This window comes from Anabrus simplex, chromosome X (genome assembly GCF_040414725.1).
Source record: "Anabrus simplex isolate iqAnaSimp1 chromosome X, ASM4041472v1, whole genome shotgun sequence".
NCBI classification, from domain to species: domain Eukaryota; kingdom Metazoa; phylum Arthropoda; class Insecta; order Orthoptera; family Tettigoniidae; genus Anabrus; species Anabrus simplex.
In genome coordinates this window covers 96,050,789-96,073,147 of record NC_090279.1, presented here as the reverse complement: position 1 = coordinate 96,073,147, position 22,359 = coordinate 96,050,789, and the positions used below count along the sequence as shown (strand labels likewise).

The following is a 22,359-nucleotide window of genomic DNA, read 5'->3' as shown; positions in this document are numbered from 1 at the left end:
CTCTAATTCTCTGAGTTCTATTTTCTAAAAACAGAGCCACCCATTCAGTCACTGTTTTATCTAGTCCAATTGCACTCATTTTTGAAACTAGTCTCCCATGATCTACCCTATCAAATGCCTTAGGCAGGTCAGTCGCGATAGAGACCAATTGACCTCCTGAATCCAGGATATCTGCTATATCTTGCTGGAATCCTACAAGTTGTGCTTCAGTGGTATAAACATTGCAACAGTATGGCTTCTCTTCTGGTTGTGTCCGCATATGAACAGTTAGGTCAGACTGCCTTTCTTTGTGAATGATTTGCCACAGACATTGCAGCTCTTTGGCGTCAGGCCTGTATGGGCCCCGCATATGACCGGTCAGACTGCCTTTCCTTGTGAATGATTTGCCACAGTCATTGAAGCTGTAAGGTTTCTCGCCTGTATGGGTCCGCAAATGTTTGCTTAGTTTGCCGCTTTTTATGACTCGCCTGTATGTCTCCGCATATGTTCGTTAAGTTTGCCTCTCTTTATGAATGATTTGCCACAGACATTGCAGTTGTATGGCTTCTCGCCTGTATGGGTCCGCATATGATCGGTTAGCTTACCTTTCTGTATGAATGATTTGCCACAGTCATTGCAAATGAATGGCTTCTCGCCTGTATGGGTCCGCATATGACCGGTTAAAATCCCTTTCTGTATGAATGATTTGCTACAAACATTGCACCTGTATGGCTTCTCGCCTGTATGAGTCCGCATATGTTCGGTTAGTTTAACTCTTTGTATGAATGATTTGCCACAGTCATTGCAGCTGTATGGCTTCTCGCCTGTATGGGTCCGCATATGACCGTTTAAAATCCCTTTCAGTATGAATGATTTGCTACAAACATTGCAGCTGTTCGGCTTCTCGCCTGTATGGGTCCGCATATGAACGGTCAGAATACCTTTGCTTGTCAATGATTTGCCACAGACATTGCAGTTAAATGGCTTCTCGCTTGTATGGGTCCGCCTATGTTCGGTTAGTTTACCTCTCCGAATGAATGATTTGCCACAGATATTGCAGTTGTATGGCTTCTCGCCTGTATGGGTCCGCATATGAACGGTCAGAATACCTTTGCTTGTCAATGATTTGCCACAGACATTGCAACTGTAAGACTTCTCGCCTGTATGGGTCCGTATATGAACGGTCAGATTGCCTTTGCTTGTGAATGATTTGCCACAGACATTGCAACTGTTAAGCTTCTCGCGTGTATGGTACCGCATATGTTCGGTTAGACTACCTCTCCTTATGAATGATTTGCCACAGACATTGCAGCTGTATGGCTTCTCGCCTGTATGGCTCCGCACATGAACGGTCAGACTACCCTTGCTTGTGAATGATTTGCTACAGACATTGCACTTGTAAGATTTCTCGCCTGTATGGGTCCGCATATGTTCGGTTAGATTACCTCTCGCTATGAATGATTTGCCACAGACATTGCAGCTGTGTGGCTTCTCGCCTGTATGGGTAAGCACATGAACGGTCAGACTACCCTTGCTTGTGAATGATTTGCTACAGACATTGCACTTGTAAGACTTCTCGCCTGTATGGGTCCGCATATGTTCGGTTAGATTACCTCTCGCTATGAATGATTTGCCACAGACATTGCAGCTGTGTGGCTTCTCGCCTGTATGGGTAAGCACATGAACGGTCAGACTACCCTTGCTTGTGAATGATTTGCTACAGACATTGCACTTGTAAGACTTCTCGCCTGTATGGGTCCGCATATGAACGGTAAGATTGCATTTGATTGTAAATGATTTGCCACATAGAACGCAACTGTGAGGCTTCTCCCCTGTATGGGCCCGCATATGCTCGTTTAGTTTACCTCTCTTTATGAATGATTTACCACAGATATTGCACCTGTATGGCCTGCTGCCTGTATGGGTCCGCATATGATAGGTCAGATTGCCCTTCATAGTGAATGATTTGTCACAGACATTGCACGTATTAGGCTTCTCGCCTGGACCGGACCGCATATGATCGGTCAGACTGCCTTTCTGTATGAATGACTTGCTACAGACGTTGCAGCAGTATCGGTTCTCGCTCGTGTGAGACCGCCTAACGCCCGGCCTTTTCCTAAAAATTTTATGGGATACTGAGCATTCGTTTTTAATCCCACCTTAATGCAATCGCGTGTCCCCTGTCAGCATTTTCCTCTTTGTAAAGCATTTATCAGAAAATCCGCACACTTGGCGCGGGTGGATCCTGAGGTATTTCGACAAGCTGCTGGGTCCATCTTCCTTGTGTCTCTTCAGATGTCGCAAGAGGTCCAACTTCCTAGCCAGGACTTCACTGCACACACTACACCTAAAACTAGATGATCCGCCGTCTGGAGGTTGATGATCTCTATAGCTCACCTCGGGTCTCGATCTACAATGACAAATTAAAACCATGTGACCTATAGTTCAACAGACAAATCCACTACAAATCTCACACAGGGGATTTGCTACTGGACATTCCAATCACTGATATCCAGTGCAGAGAGCTCGTTACTCATAAACATTACATTCCTGAAAGTAAACATCATCTGAGGTTAAATTTCAAAAGCTCTCACTTGTTACGAGAATATGTTGCGTCTTTTCTCAATCACGATATCACGCGCAAGAAACTTGTCACGGTTTAGAAATGTACGAGTTAATTTTGAAGAAAGCATGAGAAGTGGTCCAGCCTAAAAGGGTAAATATTCGTACAAGCTCTTTAATCCAGCACATATTATTCTATCGAAATCCGTAGTCTGTTCTCCTACATAAAGAACGGCATATGCTTTCGAGTTTTGATCTTGTTGAAGCACTCTGCGCTTTGTTGCAGGCAAGTAATAATTTTTGTAATGGACCTTGTTCTTGAGGTTGTTTGAGAGAATGTCTGTGTTGTATATATTAATAAAGTTGAGAACTTTTGTCGACATTCAGCAAGATCTGTTGAAACATGGCTAATCATTTATGAATGTTATTTTGTCACACAAATATACATATTGTGTTTGTAAATTGTTATCATATCACTATACCATTTTATTATGTCGCTGTGTCGCTTTTCCGAAATATGTATCTTTGATGTGCAATCAAACATAGCCAACCTACATATAGGACGGTAGGTTTATACAAGGACGTTCATACTTCCTACCATGTAAACATCAGTCTACGTCTTAATTCCTGTATTTAACGCGGAAGCCACTAATCCTGATGAAATCCTGGAAAAGCTGAAATATAACAAGTATACGACGGCTCTCTCGCTAGCATTGATACTGTCTTTTCTCCTCAAGACACTGCTGTTAAAGACATTATGAAGGCAACACAGAATATGGCATTGGTGGTAGCGTTTTATTACAATGTTCTAATATCCTGATTTTGAAACCAAACGCAACCTATCATGCCCTTGAATATTCTTACACGTATTACTTTAACAATACGGATAGAAGGAGCATGAAAATCAATGCTTGAGCCAAAATTCGAGATGACAAGACGTTGAATTGCACCGTAGTGGATATTGCTGCTATGTAAAGGAAGGAATATTATTCTATTTATTTCAAAAGATCACGGGCAACGTGATTATTTTTAGTGGATTAATAACATAGTTGGATAGCATCCAATTCTGTGCCTGTCTCCCCACCACTGAGTAGTTCTAAATATTCTACGGAAGAAGGGTTAAAGGTGAGATCCGCTTACAACTGCCACATGGGAAAATCGATCACGCAGGCTAAAATATATCGTAACATGACCTGGTACTTTCCAATTCATGCTGTATGAACTGAATTCACATGGCCCAGTCGAATGCATGACTGGCTCACAAGCAAAGTAATGGGAGGCTCGACCATGCATTGTTACTGCACTCTTTGGAGAAAATAAGTGGACAAATGAAAGGGGGGCATTGATTCCAGATATGACAGACTAAATCTCTTGATCATCAAACAAGATATTGATGTTGACACCACTAGACAACAGGGGGCAGAAAATACGACACTGGATGGTATGTCATGCGTTCTGTGGCATATCACACCAAGCAAACGTGCAAAAGCCTGTAACCCTTCTTTTTTACGTGAATACGCGATTCCTGTGACAAATAATTTATCAGGTTCACAATTAGTTTTCAGTAAAATAATGTTTCATTTTGCATTGATAAATATTCTACACGAACCAGCTATATTGCTGTAACACGTGGCGCGTCCCAGGTGACGGATACGGGTTCCCCGCTGGCCTGCCCATGAATATGAGCAAAATATAAAAGCTATCGCGTACCAAACATGTACAAAGTCTTTAATGGCAACTTTGGCGGAGATGGAGACGTTCACTAGGGACCAGGTGGCGGAAGAGGTACACTAAATTTCTGGAAGTTAATGCAGAAAAGAGGGTAGCGTTTCTTCTCTAGAGGAGTGGCTGCAAAAGGCATCTGTTCTCCATGTCCGCAGCTGCGTTACTAAATTCCGTCATGAGCCCTTAAATGCTTCAAGACAAGCCGGCCGTAAAATAATACCGCTACATCATTACAGAAATATGTCTCATGGTAACGGAGCCAAGGTTAGTGCAGCCCCTGGAAGGGACGCATATTGGCAGTGCCCAGTCAGCATGAAAAGTATGCTAGGGTTGCCGTCGCACGGGCTGTGACGGCTAGCCATGCTAGTACCCCCATTTTGTATCCCATCATTGAATTATGCCAGGATGAAGTAGCGAATAAGCCACTGCACTTGAGAGAAGGCTTGTAGGCATCTGAGAGGTGCGGAAAAAAAGATGGAGTAGAGAAAAGTCATGTGAAACGATATGTGGTTACTAACTGGTGTACAACAGAAACCGAAGAACAGCTCATGGTGTTGACATTGTCATATCAGCTAAATTTGACGGTTCAGTCTCCGAGGTGCAAAAGTTTGACAATCGCTTGATGTAACTCGTCCGCATTGGGGAGAGAAGGAAATTCCAATGTTTCAGCGCAACGATCCACAAAGTGACGTGCGCATGGAAACCAAAGATGCGTTCTGGGCACCGCCTGACAAGAAGACCGCTGCCGCTGATCTGAATGGATGTGTCGGACCGAGGAAAGCAGAACAAACAGTCCATGGCGTTCATGGATATGGAGAAAAGAACGACGATGCCCAACAAATTCGCGATTATGTAGAAACTGATCATCGCAAACACACGGTTCAAAAAGAGTGATATTCATCTACTTTGTACTACAGTGGCCCCCATCCAATTGGCATTGCCTACATCCTTGTGAGAGGGTGAAATCTCGAAGATGTTCTAGAGATAACAGTTGCCCCTTATTAAATCCTTGCGATGCAACAACGACCAGTCTTCTAAGCTGTGGATAAAGTCACCAAGAGCCCAATACTTCACAGGAAATAGACAAATTGGGATCAAATGGTTGCCCCTGAAGAAGGAGACTAACGTCGTTGCAAAAGTTACAGAGTCACAAATCACCATAGTTGAAGTGAGGCGGACTAAACTGAAAGACGCCCTTCGCTCTATTCCTGGAACAATTAAGTCAGGGCGACGACAACGAAGGATTAAACATGACATATGGCCAAGGAATGAAGATGTTAAATATGGAGTACGGTTGAAGAAGCAGCTGTACCACGAGTTTCTTGTTCGTTGGAATGCCTACAAGGCAGCCACTCGTAAAATGAAGGAGGTATTTGCGTAACAAAATCAAACCGGTAGGCAGGTCTATATGTGAAACATGACATGCGCGAATTCGAGCGGAATTTTTAACGGCTAGTCCAATCGAGCCATCGCAAAACGTCAGAAGTCAAACGTTCTTACTGCATCAATGAGGAAACAGACGACTTGCTACTGGACAGGCGGGAAGCGCGAGTACACTGGTGGAACTATTTTGACAACATCTCAATCATGGAATTTCCGTTTCTACCTATCCTAATCACCTCCGCTGTTGAAGGTCCAACGTAAGAAAATTACGTCACTGAAGTCCAGACTATGCTGAAGGAAATGAAACCAGGAAAAGCCATCTGTCCCGATTATCTTCCAGCAGAGTTTTGTTTCTCTCAATGGGGGGATGCAGCAGTGTGGCTAAAGCAAGCTTTTCAACCATATCATCAAAGAAGGTCAAAAACAAACAGACTAGCGATGGAGTATCCATTCAGAAATAAGGGAAGCCCTGCCGATTTTTCTATTCACGGCCCGAACATACTTCTGAGCCTCACAATGAGAGACTGAGAACAAATCTTCGACAAAAGGATTAGCGATTCAGACAAACAAACAACAAGCCAAGCTGGATTTGTGTAAAATTGTGGCGCAATAGGAGAAACCCATGCTGCCGGACTGTTACTTGCGAAACACTGTGAAAAGAATAAGAGGCTTCATCACAAATTTCTGGACCCTTAGAAGCCCTTCCATCGGGTACTTCATGACCTAATCAGTCAGCCCTACAAGTACATGGCATTCCAGAGCACCTTGCTGAGAGGGTATAATAGCTCTACAAGGAACAAATGAGTTGTGTTCAAGCTGCCGCAGGAGCGTCTGATGACTTCCGCATAACTGTAGGAGTCCGTCAAGACCCCGGCTTATCACCACTGCAGCTCATTCTTGTGATGGACATAATTACCACAAACCAGCGCAGTCCAATACCATGGACACTTCTCTAAGCAAATGATATCATTTGGCTGAAGAGAATAAGCTAGACCTGCAGCGTCAAACAGAAGACTGGAACAATCGACTAGCGCAATAAGCCCCGCGCATCAACAAGAACAAGACAGAATACATTGCATTACATCGTCGAGAAGTTGGAACCATGCATGTTGACGTTGAAGATATAGCACGAGTAGAGATATTTAAGAATATTTGCTCCACAATCTATGATTATGGCCGACTTACTGATGAAGTCAACTTAAGGATATACAAAGCCTGACTGAAGTGGAGAATGAAAACAGGCGCCCTTCCGAACTTTGGACGAAGGGCCATCTCTAAACTAAGTTCTACCGAACTGATATCTGTCCTATCAATATCCATCCTGTCGTTTTCTACGGCAACGAATGCTGACCAGCTCTAGAGGCAGAACGCCAACTAAGCATCATGGATACGAAGTTGCTTAGGTGGAAGGCTGGCATAATTAGACTAGATCACATTTCAAATGATGTTATTAGAAAACGTTTTGGCATTGCACCGATCCAGAAGAAAATTGGGGAAAGGCGTGTGGGCTGGTTTGGGCATGTGTTGCGTGTAGAGGACGATATATTGGGAAAGTCACACTATTACACAGAAAGTCGGTGAAAAGAGGCGCTAGGGACGAACCAGACAGCATAGACTGATAAAGTGCACAACGGCCTGAAATTTGGAAGACTACATGCAGACATGGCCCGAGACCGATCTAACTGGAGTCAATGAACCACAACACCGGACCCTGCCACCAGATGCAGACTGATGAATATTGTTACAAAAATGAAATGCAATGGATATTTTACACATCCTAACATTCAAATTAATTCATTGTATGTTCAAATTTTCTCCCCTAATGCCTATGTCCGATATCTATAAAAACTATTTTTCAAAAAATAGTGTTTGAATGTCTGAACGCTTCTGGATTTCGTGTTTAAGTGACTCCTATAAATGCATTGTGAAGAAAAACTTATAACTCAAAAAATAAAAAAAATTGGGTATATCTGTGTTAAATGGAAAGGGCAGTTAGAATATCCGGTGAAATTCTATGAGTACCTACAAGAGGGGTGTCCGTCAGTGTATTCTAGCCTGAATAGAATTTTGCAATTCATATGTCTGCTTACATACGTCATAGACAGCAGACGATCATATTAATCAGTTTGTTATTTTCACTCCGATCACGCCCATAAATATGAAGACCATGGAGGAGTGGCACAAAGTGGTCAGCTCAGGGACATGTGACACTCAAGGCTCTAAGGCTGGAAGGAAGCCACATAACTAAGTGGTTACTTCAGGACCATATGTCTCTACACAAACGGAAGTAAGCCTTATCACTAATTATTTAGCTCAGGACGATGTGTCTCTCCACAAATGGAAGGTAATCTCATCACTAATTGGTAACCTCAGAAATACGTGTATTTCCACAAGTCAGCAATTAGGAAATTTTATGAATCTTAAAATCTTTTCTTATGTAATTCAATACCCAACTGGCATGGCAAATAGTTTAGACATTTTAAAGGAAGTCATTTAAGTTGCGGCATGATATTTGCTGAAATGAGAGTGAGGAAACAACAGCGCCTGAGGTGAGATATAAAACAAAGTGGGAAGTAGCAGATAAGATCCGGTCGGCTGAATCCTTCAGAAGCATCTAAAATCTATGATGTAAAATGGACTAAGCTACGTAGACAATGGACTGTCCTCTGACATATACGCTAAGAAAAAAGAAGACACATAAAATGCATGTCGCTTTGCAGGTCTCTGCACAAAATATGTTTAGAAAGTAGAAAGCTAATTTTGACTCCATCAAAAATAGAAATATGATTGTGTGTGAAAAGGATTCATAAGCAACATTTTGACTGGTGGTCATAATACAAGATTGTTCTCTAACGTACCCTATTGTGTCCTGTTACACATGAATTACAAAGAAACAGAGAGTGTGAGCTGGTACTTGGTAGTTCTGAGGACCGACATGAATATTTCTTGCCACTAGTTGTGAAAGTACAGTAGGAACAAGTCAGTGCATCACATAAGAGCCGAGAAGACTCTAACCACTCACAAAATGAAATAAACCATTCAGAATTCATAGTTTCCATCACAAATCTGGTTTGAAGTCAAACCTTAGGCTATGACTAGCCATCGCATGACCTGCTGATACAAGGGCTTCGTTAAGAGCACCAGTCCGAGACTATACAATCATTTCACACAGATTATCAAAGATCACTTCACACAGTAACCAACAAAGGTGTGACAGCAAAAAATTAATTTCCAATGTCACAACTACAGTTCAAAAACACTACTGCATTAAATGTTTTAAAACAGGACATACACTTGTGGTACTTTGTAAGGTCAGTGACAATAATTACAATTTTGAAAGAATATTATATCACTACGTTATTTACCTATTATTATTATTATTATTATTATTATTATTATTATTATTAGCATAGGGCAACAAGTATATATACAAATATATAGTATTTACAAATATACACAGACAAGAAACATGTTTTATAGCAGAATGTCCAGTTGAGTGATCCACTGTATAGCTTCCTCTGTTGGTTCCAAAAAAGTCACTCGGGCTACCTGTGTAGGAATGTCGTGTACATTCACTTACAATATGGGGATCATCTGTCGAGATGCACCACAGTCGCACTCTGGTGATGAGATATATTTCCACTTATAAAGGGCATCCCTGCATCGTCCATGATTTGTTCTCACCCAATTCAGAGTGGTCCAAATCTTACGTGGAAGATGACGTTCACCAGAAAAGATGTTGTGTAAGGAACTGTCTGTGGAAACTTTCCAGCGACTTCTCTATTCTTCTAAAGGGTGAAAATTCCCATCAGCCAATGCGACAGCATCATGCAAAGATGGATGTCGTGACTCCAACCTCGTTACCTTGAGAACAGGAATATCATCCAAAACAGGCAGTTGCAGGTTCATTTCTATCTTCTTGAACTCTCGGATGGGAGCATTTTATCTTTTAAAAACAGGTGGCATTATACCTGACAGAATTGGGAGCCAATAAAGGGATGTGGACTGAATAGTACCAGATATTAACCGCAAGCTAACATTCAGTTCAGTATCAATTAGTCTTCTATATGGGCTATCCAGCCAAACTGGTGCACAGTACTCACCACACGAGAATACCAGTCCCAAAGCAGATCATAAAGTCTTTGCTGATGAACCCCAACTTGAGCCATACAACTTCTGAAGGATAATATTACATGTTTTGAGCTTTTTTGACAGATTCATAAGATGTTGTTTGTAAGATAGTGCACCCTTGAAAATTGGTTATTGGTTTGTATGGAAAGAATATCTTATTACTGGGGTGGAATAATGCATAAAATTATCATCCAGGAAGGAGATTTCAACTCTGACTGCCTCTGCTAGCACGCAGCGGAACAGGTTTTTCCCCCACCGTGTAAGCGAGTCTGGTTTTTTTTGTACCTTGTTGAAGACACCAGATGAGTAGCACGTGGACACGAACTCTACGAGACCAAAAGCGATCAATACTTTGAGATTTTGACGTCATGATATTTAACCAATTGGATCGCAAGGTTAGCCCGATCGCTAAATCTCAGCCAATAAAATTCAACTAACAAACACACCTACGTCTTGAAGAAATAAATACCCATGTATCTGAACATTACAAGCATTCATTTGATGAAAGATGATATTTTTTCTGCTTCTGAGGAAATTTTGAGATACGGAAATATTGGAAACGCAGCAGTTCAGATTTCCTTAATTTCATAAATCTGAGGAAATTTTAAAGTACGTAAAACTGTGCCAGCTTGGAGAATCGAGTGTGTGTTGGGAACTATTACTAAAACAAACTTTTTAGTTTCAGCTTTCACCAGAAGACGGAAGATTACTAGCAGTCCTGAACTATTTCGGAAGAATGGAACTTCAACATTACGACGGAGTTTGAAACTGTCCTAAGTCCTCGTCTGCTGCAGCCATGTGTAACTAAAATGTGAGGCATAATTCAGCCCAGGGGAGAATAATATCGGAGATGGAGTTTGGTTAAATATTCACTGATCATCAACCGAGTCCAGAAGCCAAGTCTACTACAGCTAAGATTTTAAATTATACTTTTCTCTATTTTCTGTTGCAATAATTATGTAGACGTAGTACTTGCTTGAATATTTGAGATCATTTCTAATAGTCTTTGTAGTTAGGAATTTCACTCTTCTTTCACTGGTGTTGGTAGATTTGATGTGTGTGTGAGTGTATTTGGGACCTATAATTTGTTCTATTCGAATGAGTGCTTCGTGACATGTTCTCACTGTCCCATGATAAGTCGAGGAAAGTGTTAAAAATATTTGACCCACGCGATAACGTTTATTAATTTATAAATTAATGATGGAATAATTTTTGAATTATTTGGGACAGAATATCGACGTGTTCTGTGAACTTAGGATTTTTCCTTGATGCTTTGTGGTTTACCATAGATTCGAGATAGGATAGAGTCATCTATGATTTCATCAAACCATAGCCTACGATGACGCGACCGCGCGCGTATAATAATAATAATAATAATAATAATAATAATAATAATAATAATAATAATAATTGACATTATTACGATCTAATAGAATGTTTAAAGGTCATGAGTGTAATTATTACTGTGCTTATAAGTGATTAATGTGTGCTATATTGAAGTAGATGTAGGCCTGGAATATTGGTCGTGGCTTGAATGTCCACAAATTTTGCATTTACTGTTATTAGTATTTTTGAGACTTGTAAATGGATCTTAAGATAGGATTTTATTTGTGTGTCCATTACATGAGTCAGTTAAGGAAGAGAGTGTGTCTTTGAACATAATTTCTTCTTATGCAGCACATATTGATCGATAATTTCAGATAATACGAGATTAAAAATAACGTAGTCGTGACTCATAGACCGTATGCGCGAATGCTTATTTATCTATGACTGTAGGCAATTCTATGGAATTTTAGTGATGAATTCTACTATAAAATTATCCTGGAACATCGTCGTGGAATCTATTTCATTGGAAAAGTGATAATCCCGCTACAATCACACACCAAACGATCGTAATGGTAGCCCTTGTCTGATATCGTCATCAGGAGAAACTCTCATATTTCAAATAAAATTTAAAATTAAAAATCAAGAGATAGGTTTCGATAAATCTATTTGATAATATTACCGTGGACCAAAGCTTGAATGTGAGATGGATATTTTGTAAATGTGATTTTCATGGTGATATTTCGTCATGATGTGCGTACGCTGTGTGCGTAAAGTTTCGAATTTCTTGTTGTTTTGTGGCGAGCATATTTGGCTCAATTATAAATCTTTAAGCAATATTACGACGGAATAAGATAGATTAGGATCTTTGCTTCGAGGGAAAATACTTAAGCAAGGATCGCGTCAATGAACTAAGCTCACAAAATGTAAAATGTTTAACTTTACAATGCGAGAATTTAAGTCATTATTGAGAGTTGTGCACAACACTAGGTCAATTGACACAAGAGTAAAAATCGAATGAGTTGAATATTGGACTTAAAATAATTTAAGTAAATAATTTGAAGCATAAGTAATTAATTAGAATAATATTTGATTAATAGAAATGATTTTTTTTATTTTCCATGTGAGGTAAAAATTTGACTCACGGCTAAATAAATCGCAGAGTATTGTTAATTTAAATAATAATTTGAAAATCAGATTTTTGATGTTTTGAGATAGGATTTTCTTAAATAATAAGTTAATTAATTTCCTAATACGATTTATTAAGACTCAGTTTCGTATCTTTGCAGAATGCAATTTAATGAAGAACTGTGGGTGAATTCCAGCAGGGAAGAGCTAAATATTTTTATTCAAGATTTTGAAAATATTAATGGAATTTGGAAAGTGCTAATATTTTATTTCATAAATGTTAAAGCCCATTTTTTAAGTGTTTTCATTTGTAGTCAGTCATTAGGTTGTCCCTATCCTCAATAATTTAGCGTTGCCTGTAAGCGAACGTTCCGCCTCTGGGACTTTTGCTTACCGGCTGAGCTGCCCGGCAAAACGGGGGCAATAGTGTGCGATCAAGTGTAATCCACAAATATTTGGGATAGCTGCTATGCCGAAGTTCTTGGTGACAAAAACGTATGTGAAGTTTAATGCCAGCTTGGCGATTATTCAGGTGAAAACATGACACTTCTGTTTTGTTAGATTTAGGACACAGTTGCCATTTCTTGAAGTACGTTTCAAGTGATATCAGGTCTCTTTGTAGCACTTCTTCTGTCACACTAAGGTATCGATTTTGAGTGGCTAGTGTTATGATATCAGCATAACAAAATGTTTGCGATGATGTTTCTGGGAGATCGGAGATATACAAATTGAACAGTAGGGGAGACAGTACCGATCCTTGAGGTAATCCATTTATGAGCTTCCTTTCTCTACTCATACTATTTCCCATACACACTCGAAACCTTCTGTCATTGAGCATATTGCTTATAACCTGCACGATGGTCCTACGGGGTGCAATTCGGAGAAGCTTGTAAATTAATCCTTCTCTCCAGAATGCGTCAAATGCTGCTGTAAGATCAATGAATACAGCTGAGGTCTTGAGTTGTTTCTGGAAACCTGCTTCCATGTGGAATGTCAGTGAAAGCACTTGATCGCAGCAGCTGCGATTTGGCCTGAATCCAGCTTGATCAACTGTAATATGCTGAAAAATAGTTGCGCTGATTCTGTTGTGGAATAGCCTCTCAAAACGAAGGGCAACTGGTCTATAACTGTTTGGGTCATTGGCAGGCTTACCTGGTTTCAAGATGGAAATCACTTTCGTTCGTTTGAATTCTGCCGAGAGTTGTCTGTTCTGTAGAAGGTCGGTAAAAAACCTTAACAGCCAACTTCTTGCATTCTTCCCTAAATGAATGCGAAATTCTGGGTGAATGTCGTCAAAATCTGGAGCTGTACTTGGTTTAACGTCTTTGAGAGCAGCATTGATGTCTTGCACCGTAAGCGGTTGCGAATACCTTGATGTGCGTGGTGTTCTTGATTCCAGAGTTTGGAGCTGGCGCCGTATGTATTTGGTACGTTTCTTATCTGATGGAATTTGGGAAGTTGTGACGATGTTAGATGCTACTTCATCCGGAGTGACTCCAGGCTGTTGCTTCACCAAAGGTGTCCTTCCTCCAAGTTTTCTGCGGTGCCCCCAAGATCTTCTACTGGAATGAGTTAGGTCGATATTCTCTACTGTCTCAATCCACCGTTCTCTCCAGGTAGTATCCATGCTGGAAAGAAGTTCATCAGCTATGTCCTCATCACCAGTATGCAGATATTAGTTATAGAGTGCATCAGTCTCTACATTCCAACCAGGGATGTATTCTTTTCTATGGCATACTCTTCTTAGCCGCCATCATAACTGCATCTACGAAACGCTTGTAATTGTGCTTGGGAGCAATCCACCTAACACATTTATCCAGTTCAGTGGTGAATGTTGACCAATTTGCTTTTCTGAAGTTCCCCTCAGCATGTGGTATTGACCGTACAACAGGAATTTTGATGCCAATGTCCACTACAATGGGGCGATGTTGACTGTGGGGAAAATGTCTTAACACTTTACGCCTGGTATGTAAGGGCTGTCCTGCATCATTGCAGCTAACAAATCACAAGTCAGGATTGAAATCCCTATTTCATGCAGCTGACTGGAAAGTACCAAGATCTTTTGGGTCAAAAATCAGATGGAGATTGTTCATTTCTGTCTATTCTACGAGTTTCTTTACACATTCATTGTCATTCGAGTACTTCCATAGTTCGTGATGGCTGTTGAAGTCGCCTATATAAACTGCAGGGTGTTGAGCAGTCGGGAGTACGGTACCTGACCACTGTGCATTTGGGGATTTATAAATGTTAAAAATAGTAATATGTGCCACACGCACAGCAACACAATGGATGTCTTCGTCTTCGTTTTGAAAGAGTATTGAGGCATCTTGGATATTATTACGAACATAAGTAGCTATACCATGTGCACTGTGATATGTTGCACCAAGAGCTGTGAAACCATTAATGAGGCACCTTTTCCGAAACTCTTCTTCATTGGCTGTATGGATTTCAATATACCCACATCTATATTATTATTCAGGATAACTTTGGATAGGTAGTCACATTTTGCTCTGCTGATGCTTTCTACATTAAGCTCGAAAACATGGATGAAAGGTCCGATGTTTCTTGTCTGGTAGCTCTGAGAAGAGCCATTTCCATGAAATACATCTGCCACTGCTGGAGGATCTTTAAAAAGATAGGTTCAGCAGCTACAGTTATTGCTTTCTTAACACCACCCGGGGGTCACGTGTAGGGCACTCTGAGGGTAAACCTACATACGTGAAACAATAATGTACCGCCTATTTATCTACTTTTATGAGATAATAAATTCACTTACTTGAAGAATTCTGAATTTTTTTAGGCAACCTGCACAAATTTAAAACTCCACTTGTACCTTTCCATTTTATTAGTTAATACTAATTGTGTAAGTATGTTTGCAATCAACACACTAGAAGCACCTGACTGTCAATGAACACTAAAATCAATCAGAAAGTGTGACCACATCACTGGAATGAACATAAATTCAATAGCACAATTTTTTTAAGCTTACAACAATGCACAAGTTTTATTTGAAAACTATGATACCGAAGATGTAGCATAACTGACCTCAAAGTTTCATTTCTACAACACATTATCTGCTTTGGCGTCCACAAATGGAGGAATCTGACTTAACACACAAGAGAACAGAAATGATCAGAAAAAAGGAATCTAACCAAATAATTTCAATATGACATTCTTTGAGTCATCACATTATTGAACTCAGACATCATTATATTGATTAATGAAACTGATTATGTTAGTTTTAAATATTTATTGTTTACTATGTACATAAAACTTAACAATTTCGAATTTTTAGATTTAATTTTTAATCTACAAATATCACTTTTTCTGTGTGTCACTGTTGGCATGAACGTATAAAAATATTACTCAGAATATTTGGAAGCAATAGCTTCAGATAGCATTTCAGATGATACGAATGTGATGAACAAATGATGCAGAGAAAGTGAAAGAAAGAACACTTTTTCATAGTTACTTAAAGGTATTGTAAACAAATACACTTCAAAAATATCTAGCTTTACCATAGATTCTTTTTGTAGATATATATTGAATAAAACTACGAGTACATGATGGAACATTAAAAATTATCTTGATGTTCCTGAATATTTTAGATAATTTTAATCAATAGAATTTTCACATATTAGTGTTTAAATGTAACCTTGTAGAGACAGGATTGAACTGATGAAAATGGCCACTTTTGCAGATAAACCAACCACTACTGAACACAACTGTGAATAGGTACAACATATTCCATATTGTATAGGACTTGTAGTATACGTACTTTGTTTCTTCTTTGATGTATGGCAACAGCTGATCATCAGTTTGTTCCTCTATGAATATTTCCTCCTTAGTATCTTTGGAAGGCTGTCAGTAAGAAATAAGAAAAGTAGAATAAAGAAGTAAGGAAACAAAAATATATAGGCCTAAAATAGAAACAGCTGAGAAAATAAATTTCATAGTGGCACAAGAAGACTACAATTAATTTATCTCCCATTTAAAAAATATATAATGGAAAGGAACAATCAAATGAAATCCCATTGAATGCAAGAGAGGTGTCTACCTTGGTGGCAAATGGCACACAAAAATACATTATTATCAAGCACTAAATTTTAAAAGAACAGAGAAGAAGACAATTTCCTAAAACAGTATTATACAAATTTTTTTCTATTAAGCACACAGCTCATCCTTAATAAATGTAAAGAATTTACAAACTCTTACTCATAATATTTTCTGTTTTACAAACATAATCAACGCACATACCACTTGTGCAACTACTCCAAATAATACTATACAAATTCTATTAGGTTAAAATTTACATTGCATTTACTTATTTATTTTATTTTTTACCCTTTTTGGAACCTAACTTGCACAATGACCTGCTGTATTTTAACCTGAGTCCCTTTTGCCACTGCTTTTCAAACAATTGATGAGATATAAGAACATGAAAAGGAACACACTGTTGGACAGCAGTAGACACAGTAGTATAGAAAGGGAGGAACATTGCAAATTTGTAAATTTAAAATCACCTACATATTTGTGAATATTCAGCAGAGCATACATATGTGCACATACGTGTATGTGAACATGTACAATTTTAGGAAAATAAATAATAGTAATCAGTATCTCCAAATCATTGCCCAATACCATTCCTTGCTTCTGTTTCTCTTTCTGTTGATCCCTAATTCCACAATGACTAGCCATTTTCTTCATCCTCTTATATTCATATTCCCCTGTTCCCATCTTCCTACATATGACTTGACTTGTCACCCCTTTGTTCATTTCCATGTTCCTATATACTTTCTTTCCAAAAACACTTCACTGTAATATCACATAATCCCACAGTACTCCCACCACTTTCCCAACAAGTGGACAATGCTTATATCATAAGCATAGAAATATCCATCATCCCCCTATGTACATCACATTAAGACCAAAAGCATAAATCAGTTAATGTCCCAATCAATGAATGAATCAATCAATTAATCAATCAAACAACAGCAATTAGGGCTGTTGGTTGTTTAAATAGAAAAGAATTGTGGAAATATATGAAACAAATTATTTCAATCACTAAATCATCTTCCTATAAGTGAACATTTGCCAAAATTTGTCCCCTTCATTTCAAACTTATCTTCATGTTGCGACCTTTCCTAGACTTAAAGAACATGATTTAAATGTATTCATCAACTAAAGTCATTCCAAGCCATCTCTCGAATGACATCTCAGAATATACTGCTTAATCAAACAACTTGTCTCCTTTCTCCAAGTCTCCCCAGCTGAAACTTTGCAACATCTCCGTAACACAACTCTTTTGTTAGAAATCACCCGCAAGAAATGGAGCTATTTCTGTGGATCTTTTCCTGTTCTCTACTCAAGTAATACTGGTGATGGTCTCACACTCTCATTGTGGCTTTGCTGGAGATTTATATGCCCTCTCCTTTACAACCCCTAAAAAAACTCATAATCATATTAAGAGATCTGTAAATTTTATTTTCAATATGTTTAAATGATTACCATAATGAAGCTATATCCTTATTATGAATAGCTAGGTACCTACAGAGATCCCCATGAAGAAATTTCACCCATCAATATAATAATAAAACCGGAGAGGACTCTTTGTATTTGTGAAACAAAGAAACTGACTTTTCACCACGTTTACAAATATAGCATTGCCCGATGTCCATCATACAATATTGTCAAGGTCTTTTTCATTTACTCATAATCCTGAAACTTATTTATTACAAAGAGCCTCATCACTTATTTCAGTTCATTATTCATATTGTTTATATATATCAGAGAATAAAGGTCTCATAATACTGCCCTGTGGGACCCAATCCCATAATTGTTACAGGATCTTATGCTCTGAGTTCTATTTTGTAGAAATACACCAGACGTGGCCAAATTTTAATGGTAAAAGGTATATTTCTACCTTTATGTAAACTATCGACCTTTATAGCCTAATCCTTGAACTTGTTTGGAGGCAAAGTTTCCACTTGGGATATCCTGGTCCACACTATTGTATTTTTTCATACAGTGGCTACAGTGAGAACCACAATGTAATTTCATTATTCACATGGTTTTGTGTCATTTTTGTTAGTGAGCATGTTCTGTTGTTTATCTTTATATCTACATATTGTTGCTGTTTGGAAGTAAATAATGTGACCTATTGTTAAGACTGTGCATTCTGTAAATTACATATATTATTGATACTATTCAGGAGTTCAGTTGTATTTCTTAAGAGTGGTCCTAGAGAACTGTCAAATTTTGAGGTTATGGGAAGACGAAGAGACCTTTCGCCAAGAAAGACACTGTCAGAGAGCTACTTCGTGAGAAACATCATTCACAACAAGAAATAGATTCTAGATTGCAAATACCACAGCAATCTGTAAGTAGAGTTTTAAAATGTGAAGATAACGGGAAGACAAAATGTGATGATGATGATGATGATGATGATTGTTGTTTTAAGGGGCCTAACATCGAAGGTCATCGGCCCAAGACAAAATGTCAACGTGTTGGAAACTGTGGGCAAAAGAAGAAACCAACCCCAAGGAGGAAGCAAAACTGATTAATTTGTCAGTAAACAACCGCAAGGTTACTAGTTTGGATTTACGTAAGAAATTAGAAGAGTATGGGTCATTTGTATTAGCCAGGACTCTGAGGCGAGAGCTGTTTAATGCTGGAATGAAAGCAAGATGACCTCAAGGCAAAGCGAAGTTTACTCCTGCTATGGCTGCAAAGAGGTTCCAGTGTGCCAAGACTCTCCAGAATTGGTCATCTGATGAATGGAAACAGGCAAGTCCATGACAATTACTGTAATTCCTAAATTATCATTCATTATTCCATTATAACCCAATCTAAGTGATGTAACCGTACAGCACAGTAAATGTATGAAATTCTTCTTTTAAACCTTACAGCTTATTGCATTTAATGCTAGGCTTATTTGTTTTATTTATTTCAGGTTTGCTTTAGTGACTAATTGGTATTTCCTGTCGAAGAAGAGACAAGTCAATATGTCAAAAGATAAGCAGAAGCATTCCATCCAGATTGAGTGAGGCATCCAACTTCAGTGATGGTCTGGAGAGTGTTTTCTTGGTATGGCCGTGGACGATTATATATTGTAGAAGGAACTATCAGACGTGAACAGTATAGTATTAAGAACCCCTTGGTAGCTCAGGTGCAAGAGTAGTTTGGCCAAAGTGCATTTATTTTTATGCAAGATGGGCCTCCTTGCCACAAAGCCAAGAAACAATCCAGACATGAACCCCATAGAATATCCTTAGCCGATAGCAAAGAAAAGTCCAAAGAAAAATAACGACAAAAATTGGCTTGATTGAGAAGCTCGGTCAGATGTGGTGTCATGATGACGATTTAAAGAGTCAGTGTAAAATACTGTTCGAGGGTATGCCCAGTCTAATCAAGTCGCTCATGAAAGCTAAGGGGGTGCATACCAAGTACTAATGTCATGAACTTAAAAACTGGTACCATGTCATGTGTTCAATTCTCAAATTTTTAATAATGTTTAATAATTTGGCCATATCTTTATAGTCACCCATTTAGCCATTGTTTTATCTATCCCAAACGCACTAATTTTTTGTCAGTGGTTTCCCGAGATCTACCCTAAGAAAATCCTTAGATATGTCAATCGTGATACATTTGACTTCCTGAATCTAATATATCTGCTATATCCTGCTGTAATCCAAAAGATGAGCTTCAGTGGAGTAATATTTCCTAAATCTGAACTACCTTCTATCGAGCCAGTTGTTAATTTCTTAAATGTGTATAACATAATCAGAAAGAATGCATTCCAAGAGCTTGCATGCAACACAAGTCAAGACGACTATTGTGTAATTACTAGCTTTAAGTTTAGCACATTTTCTCTATACAGAGAGTGCTACTACACTAAGTATTCATTCATCTGGTATAGCTGTTTCATACATACTCTAATCAATATCTCAAAGAACTCACTTTCGTATGTGCCCAGAAATTTTACCCATCCCAGCAGCATTTCTAGTTTAAAATTTTTGTATATTACCTTCAATGTTCCTTATAGTGGATATGTAAAGTAATTTCAAAGGATTAGGTGAAATTGTCAACTGCGTCAGGTACTGCAAAAGGACATGATCACACCATTGGTGACATATCCTATGCATCACGAGTGACGGCTGCGATGCCCATCGACTAATGAAGTATACACATTCCCATGTTGTGTAATTGCTACTTCATACCTTTCTAAATCTGTCAACATTCAACACCGTACACAGCAACAAGCCGTAGTAACACGGCTGAAAGTAATTCCAGTATCAAGGAAGACAATGTACACTGCCGGCTGTTGCTCTCAGTGCTTTTCAATTAGCATTCTGGCAGTGAAAATTGCATGAGTTGTTCCAGCACCCTTAATGAAGATGCACTGGATAGCAATAACGCCAGCAATTTCACCCAGTCAATAATGAAGGCTACTCTAAAAGATCTTCTCATGTAACAATTGGGTGCAATTTGGATGGTAATTTGCACATTCTGCTGAATCGTCATTTTGCTCAAAAATAGGCACAAGGATGTTTACAGTCCAATGACTGGGAACAGAGCCAGAGTCAACTCTGGCACTGAATAAGCTTGTCAGCCAGTTGATAATGAGTTCTTTAAACTGCCTCATCTTCCAGAAGTTTGCTGGATGGTCATCCGGTCCTGGCGCTTTTTGGTCCTTCATACTCCTAATGGCACGCTCCACTTCCTTTGATGTGATGCATAAGATGGGACTCACCATCAGGAATAGGGTGATGTGGTAATTCAATGCAGGAAATATCTACAAATGTTGTTGCCAATGATTGAGGATTTATTGTTTGTCCTCTAATCTCTGGTCATCTTTGTCTCTAATGCAGACAGTATGCTCAATACTTGTGTCAATTTTCGTCAGATAGAAAACAGTTCTCTTCGTCTTCCCTTGAGCTCAGTGGTGTACAGAGTTTATCAGGACTACACCGACAAAAATTCAAGGATGCTCTTCGTATTATGTTAAGAACAATGGTTCAATCAAACTGGCGGGAAAAATAATATTTTTGAGAAAATGAGGTTAAATTGTTACTTCCTGGTGCGCAATTGAAATTGAAAAGCTGCTGCCGCCTTTCAGGGAAGATAAGGGTAAGGAGGCGTTGTGGAGTGTATGCGCAGACAAAGATACTGCTTCCTCATACGACTTCAATATTATTGTCTCTGACAGGCAATATCCACAGTCCATTTATCTAATAGCTGTAACTGCACACACAGTTAAAGAACACACTGTATTTAAGACACACATGTTAGTCAAGGAAAGCTCCAGATTGTTTCTCCTCTCGTCTGTTTGTCGCAGTAATATTCTATATTAATTAACATGCTCGAAGATTGTGTATTCCTTCCCTCATAATATTGTAAACTCAATGAAATACTGAATGAAGGAATCAACATGCTGAGTGATTTGATTACAGTGTATGCAGAGCATGCCTTCCTCCCTTGAAGTCAAGATGGACTGCCTACGTATGCTCTTCGGATTTAGGATCGAGGTGGCCCTTACTTCTTCGCAGCTTCTCTGTATGCCCTTCACCAAGAATCCCTTTAAGAGACTTATCAAGCTTATCGGCATTGTAATTACGTTAGACAATGCTTCCAAATTTATGCTTATATTCTTGCAACACATTCGGAAGTAACCCCATGAAAGAACCTTACTCAGAAGAACAGCCAAAGACATGATTCTTGAGGTGATCAAGCTAATGCAAGTTGAACCTAACAGCACTTCAGTTAGAGTAAAACAATTCACTTCAACTAACATTTCTTGACAATGTGAACATTTGGTACCACATGATACAACAAGCAACGTCTCTCACTGAGGGACAAAGAAAAAGTGATAACAATCAAGAAAAAGGTTTATCACAATAGTTCTATGATCTTTGACTGTCCTACATCAACACAGATCTATCCATATTAAGAAACAAAGTACACATATATGTGAAGATAAACCGATGTCCAGAATTATCACATGGAATATTTGGAAGAGAAGTCTACAAAAATATTAATAAATTGCAGGGTATATGCTGTAAACGGGAATCATAGATCAAAGGTATCTGGGCATAGAGAAATACTCACAGGTCAATTTATCTCCAAAAG

General features: G+C 38.9%; 1 protein-coding gene across 1 annotated transcript; it reads right to left on the bottom strand.

Moving 5' to 3' along the window:
• Positions 1-456: 456 nt before the first annotated feature.
• On the bottom strand, positions 457-1,407 carry LOC137503318 (zinc finger protein ZFP2-like). Its single transcript, XM_068230869.1, has 2 exons — positions 1,257-1,407; positions 457-1,172 (listed from the first exon to the last, which is right to left on the bottom strand). Exons 1-2 carry the CDS (start codon positions 1,405-1,407, stop codon positions 457-459), a joined length of 867 nt encoding a protein of 288 aa, XP_068086970.1.
• Between the last annotated feature and the right edge of the window lie 20,952 nt (positions 1,408-22,359).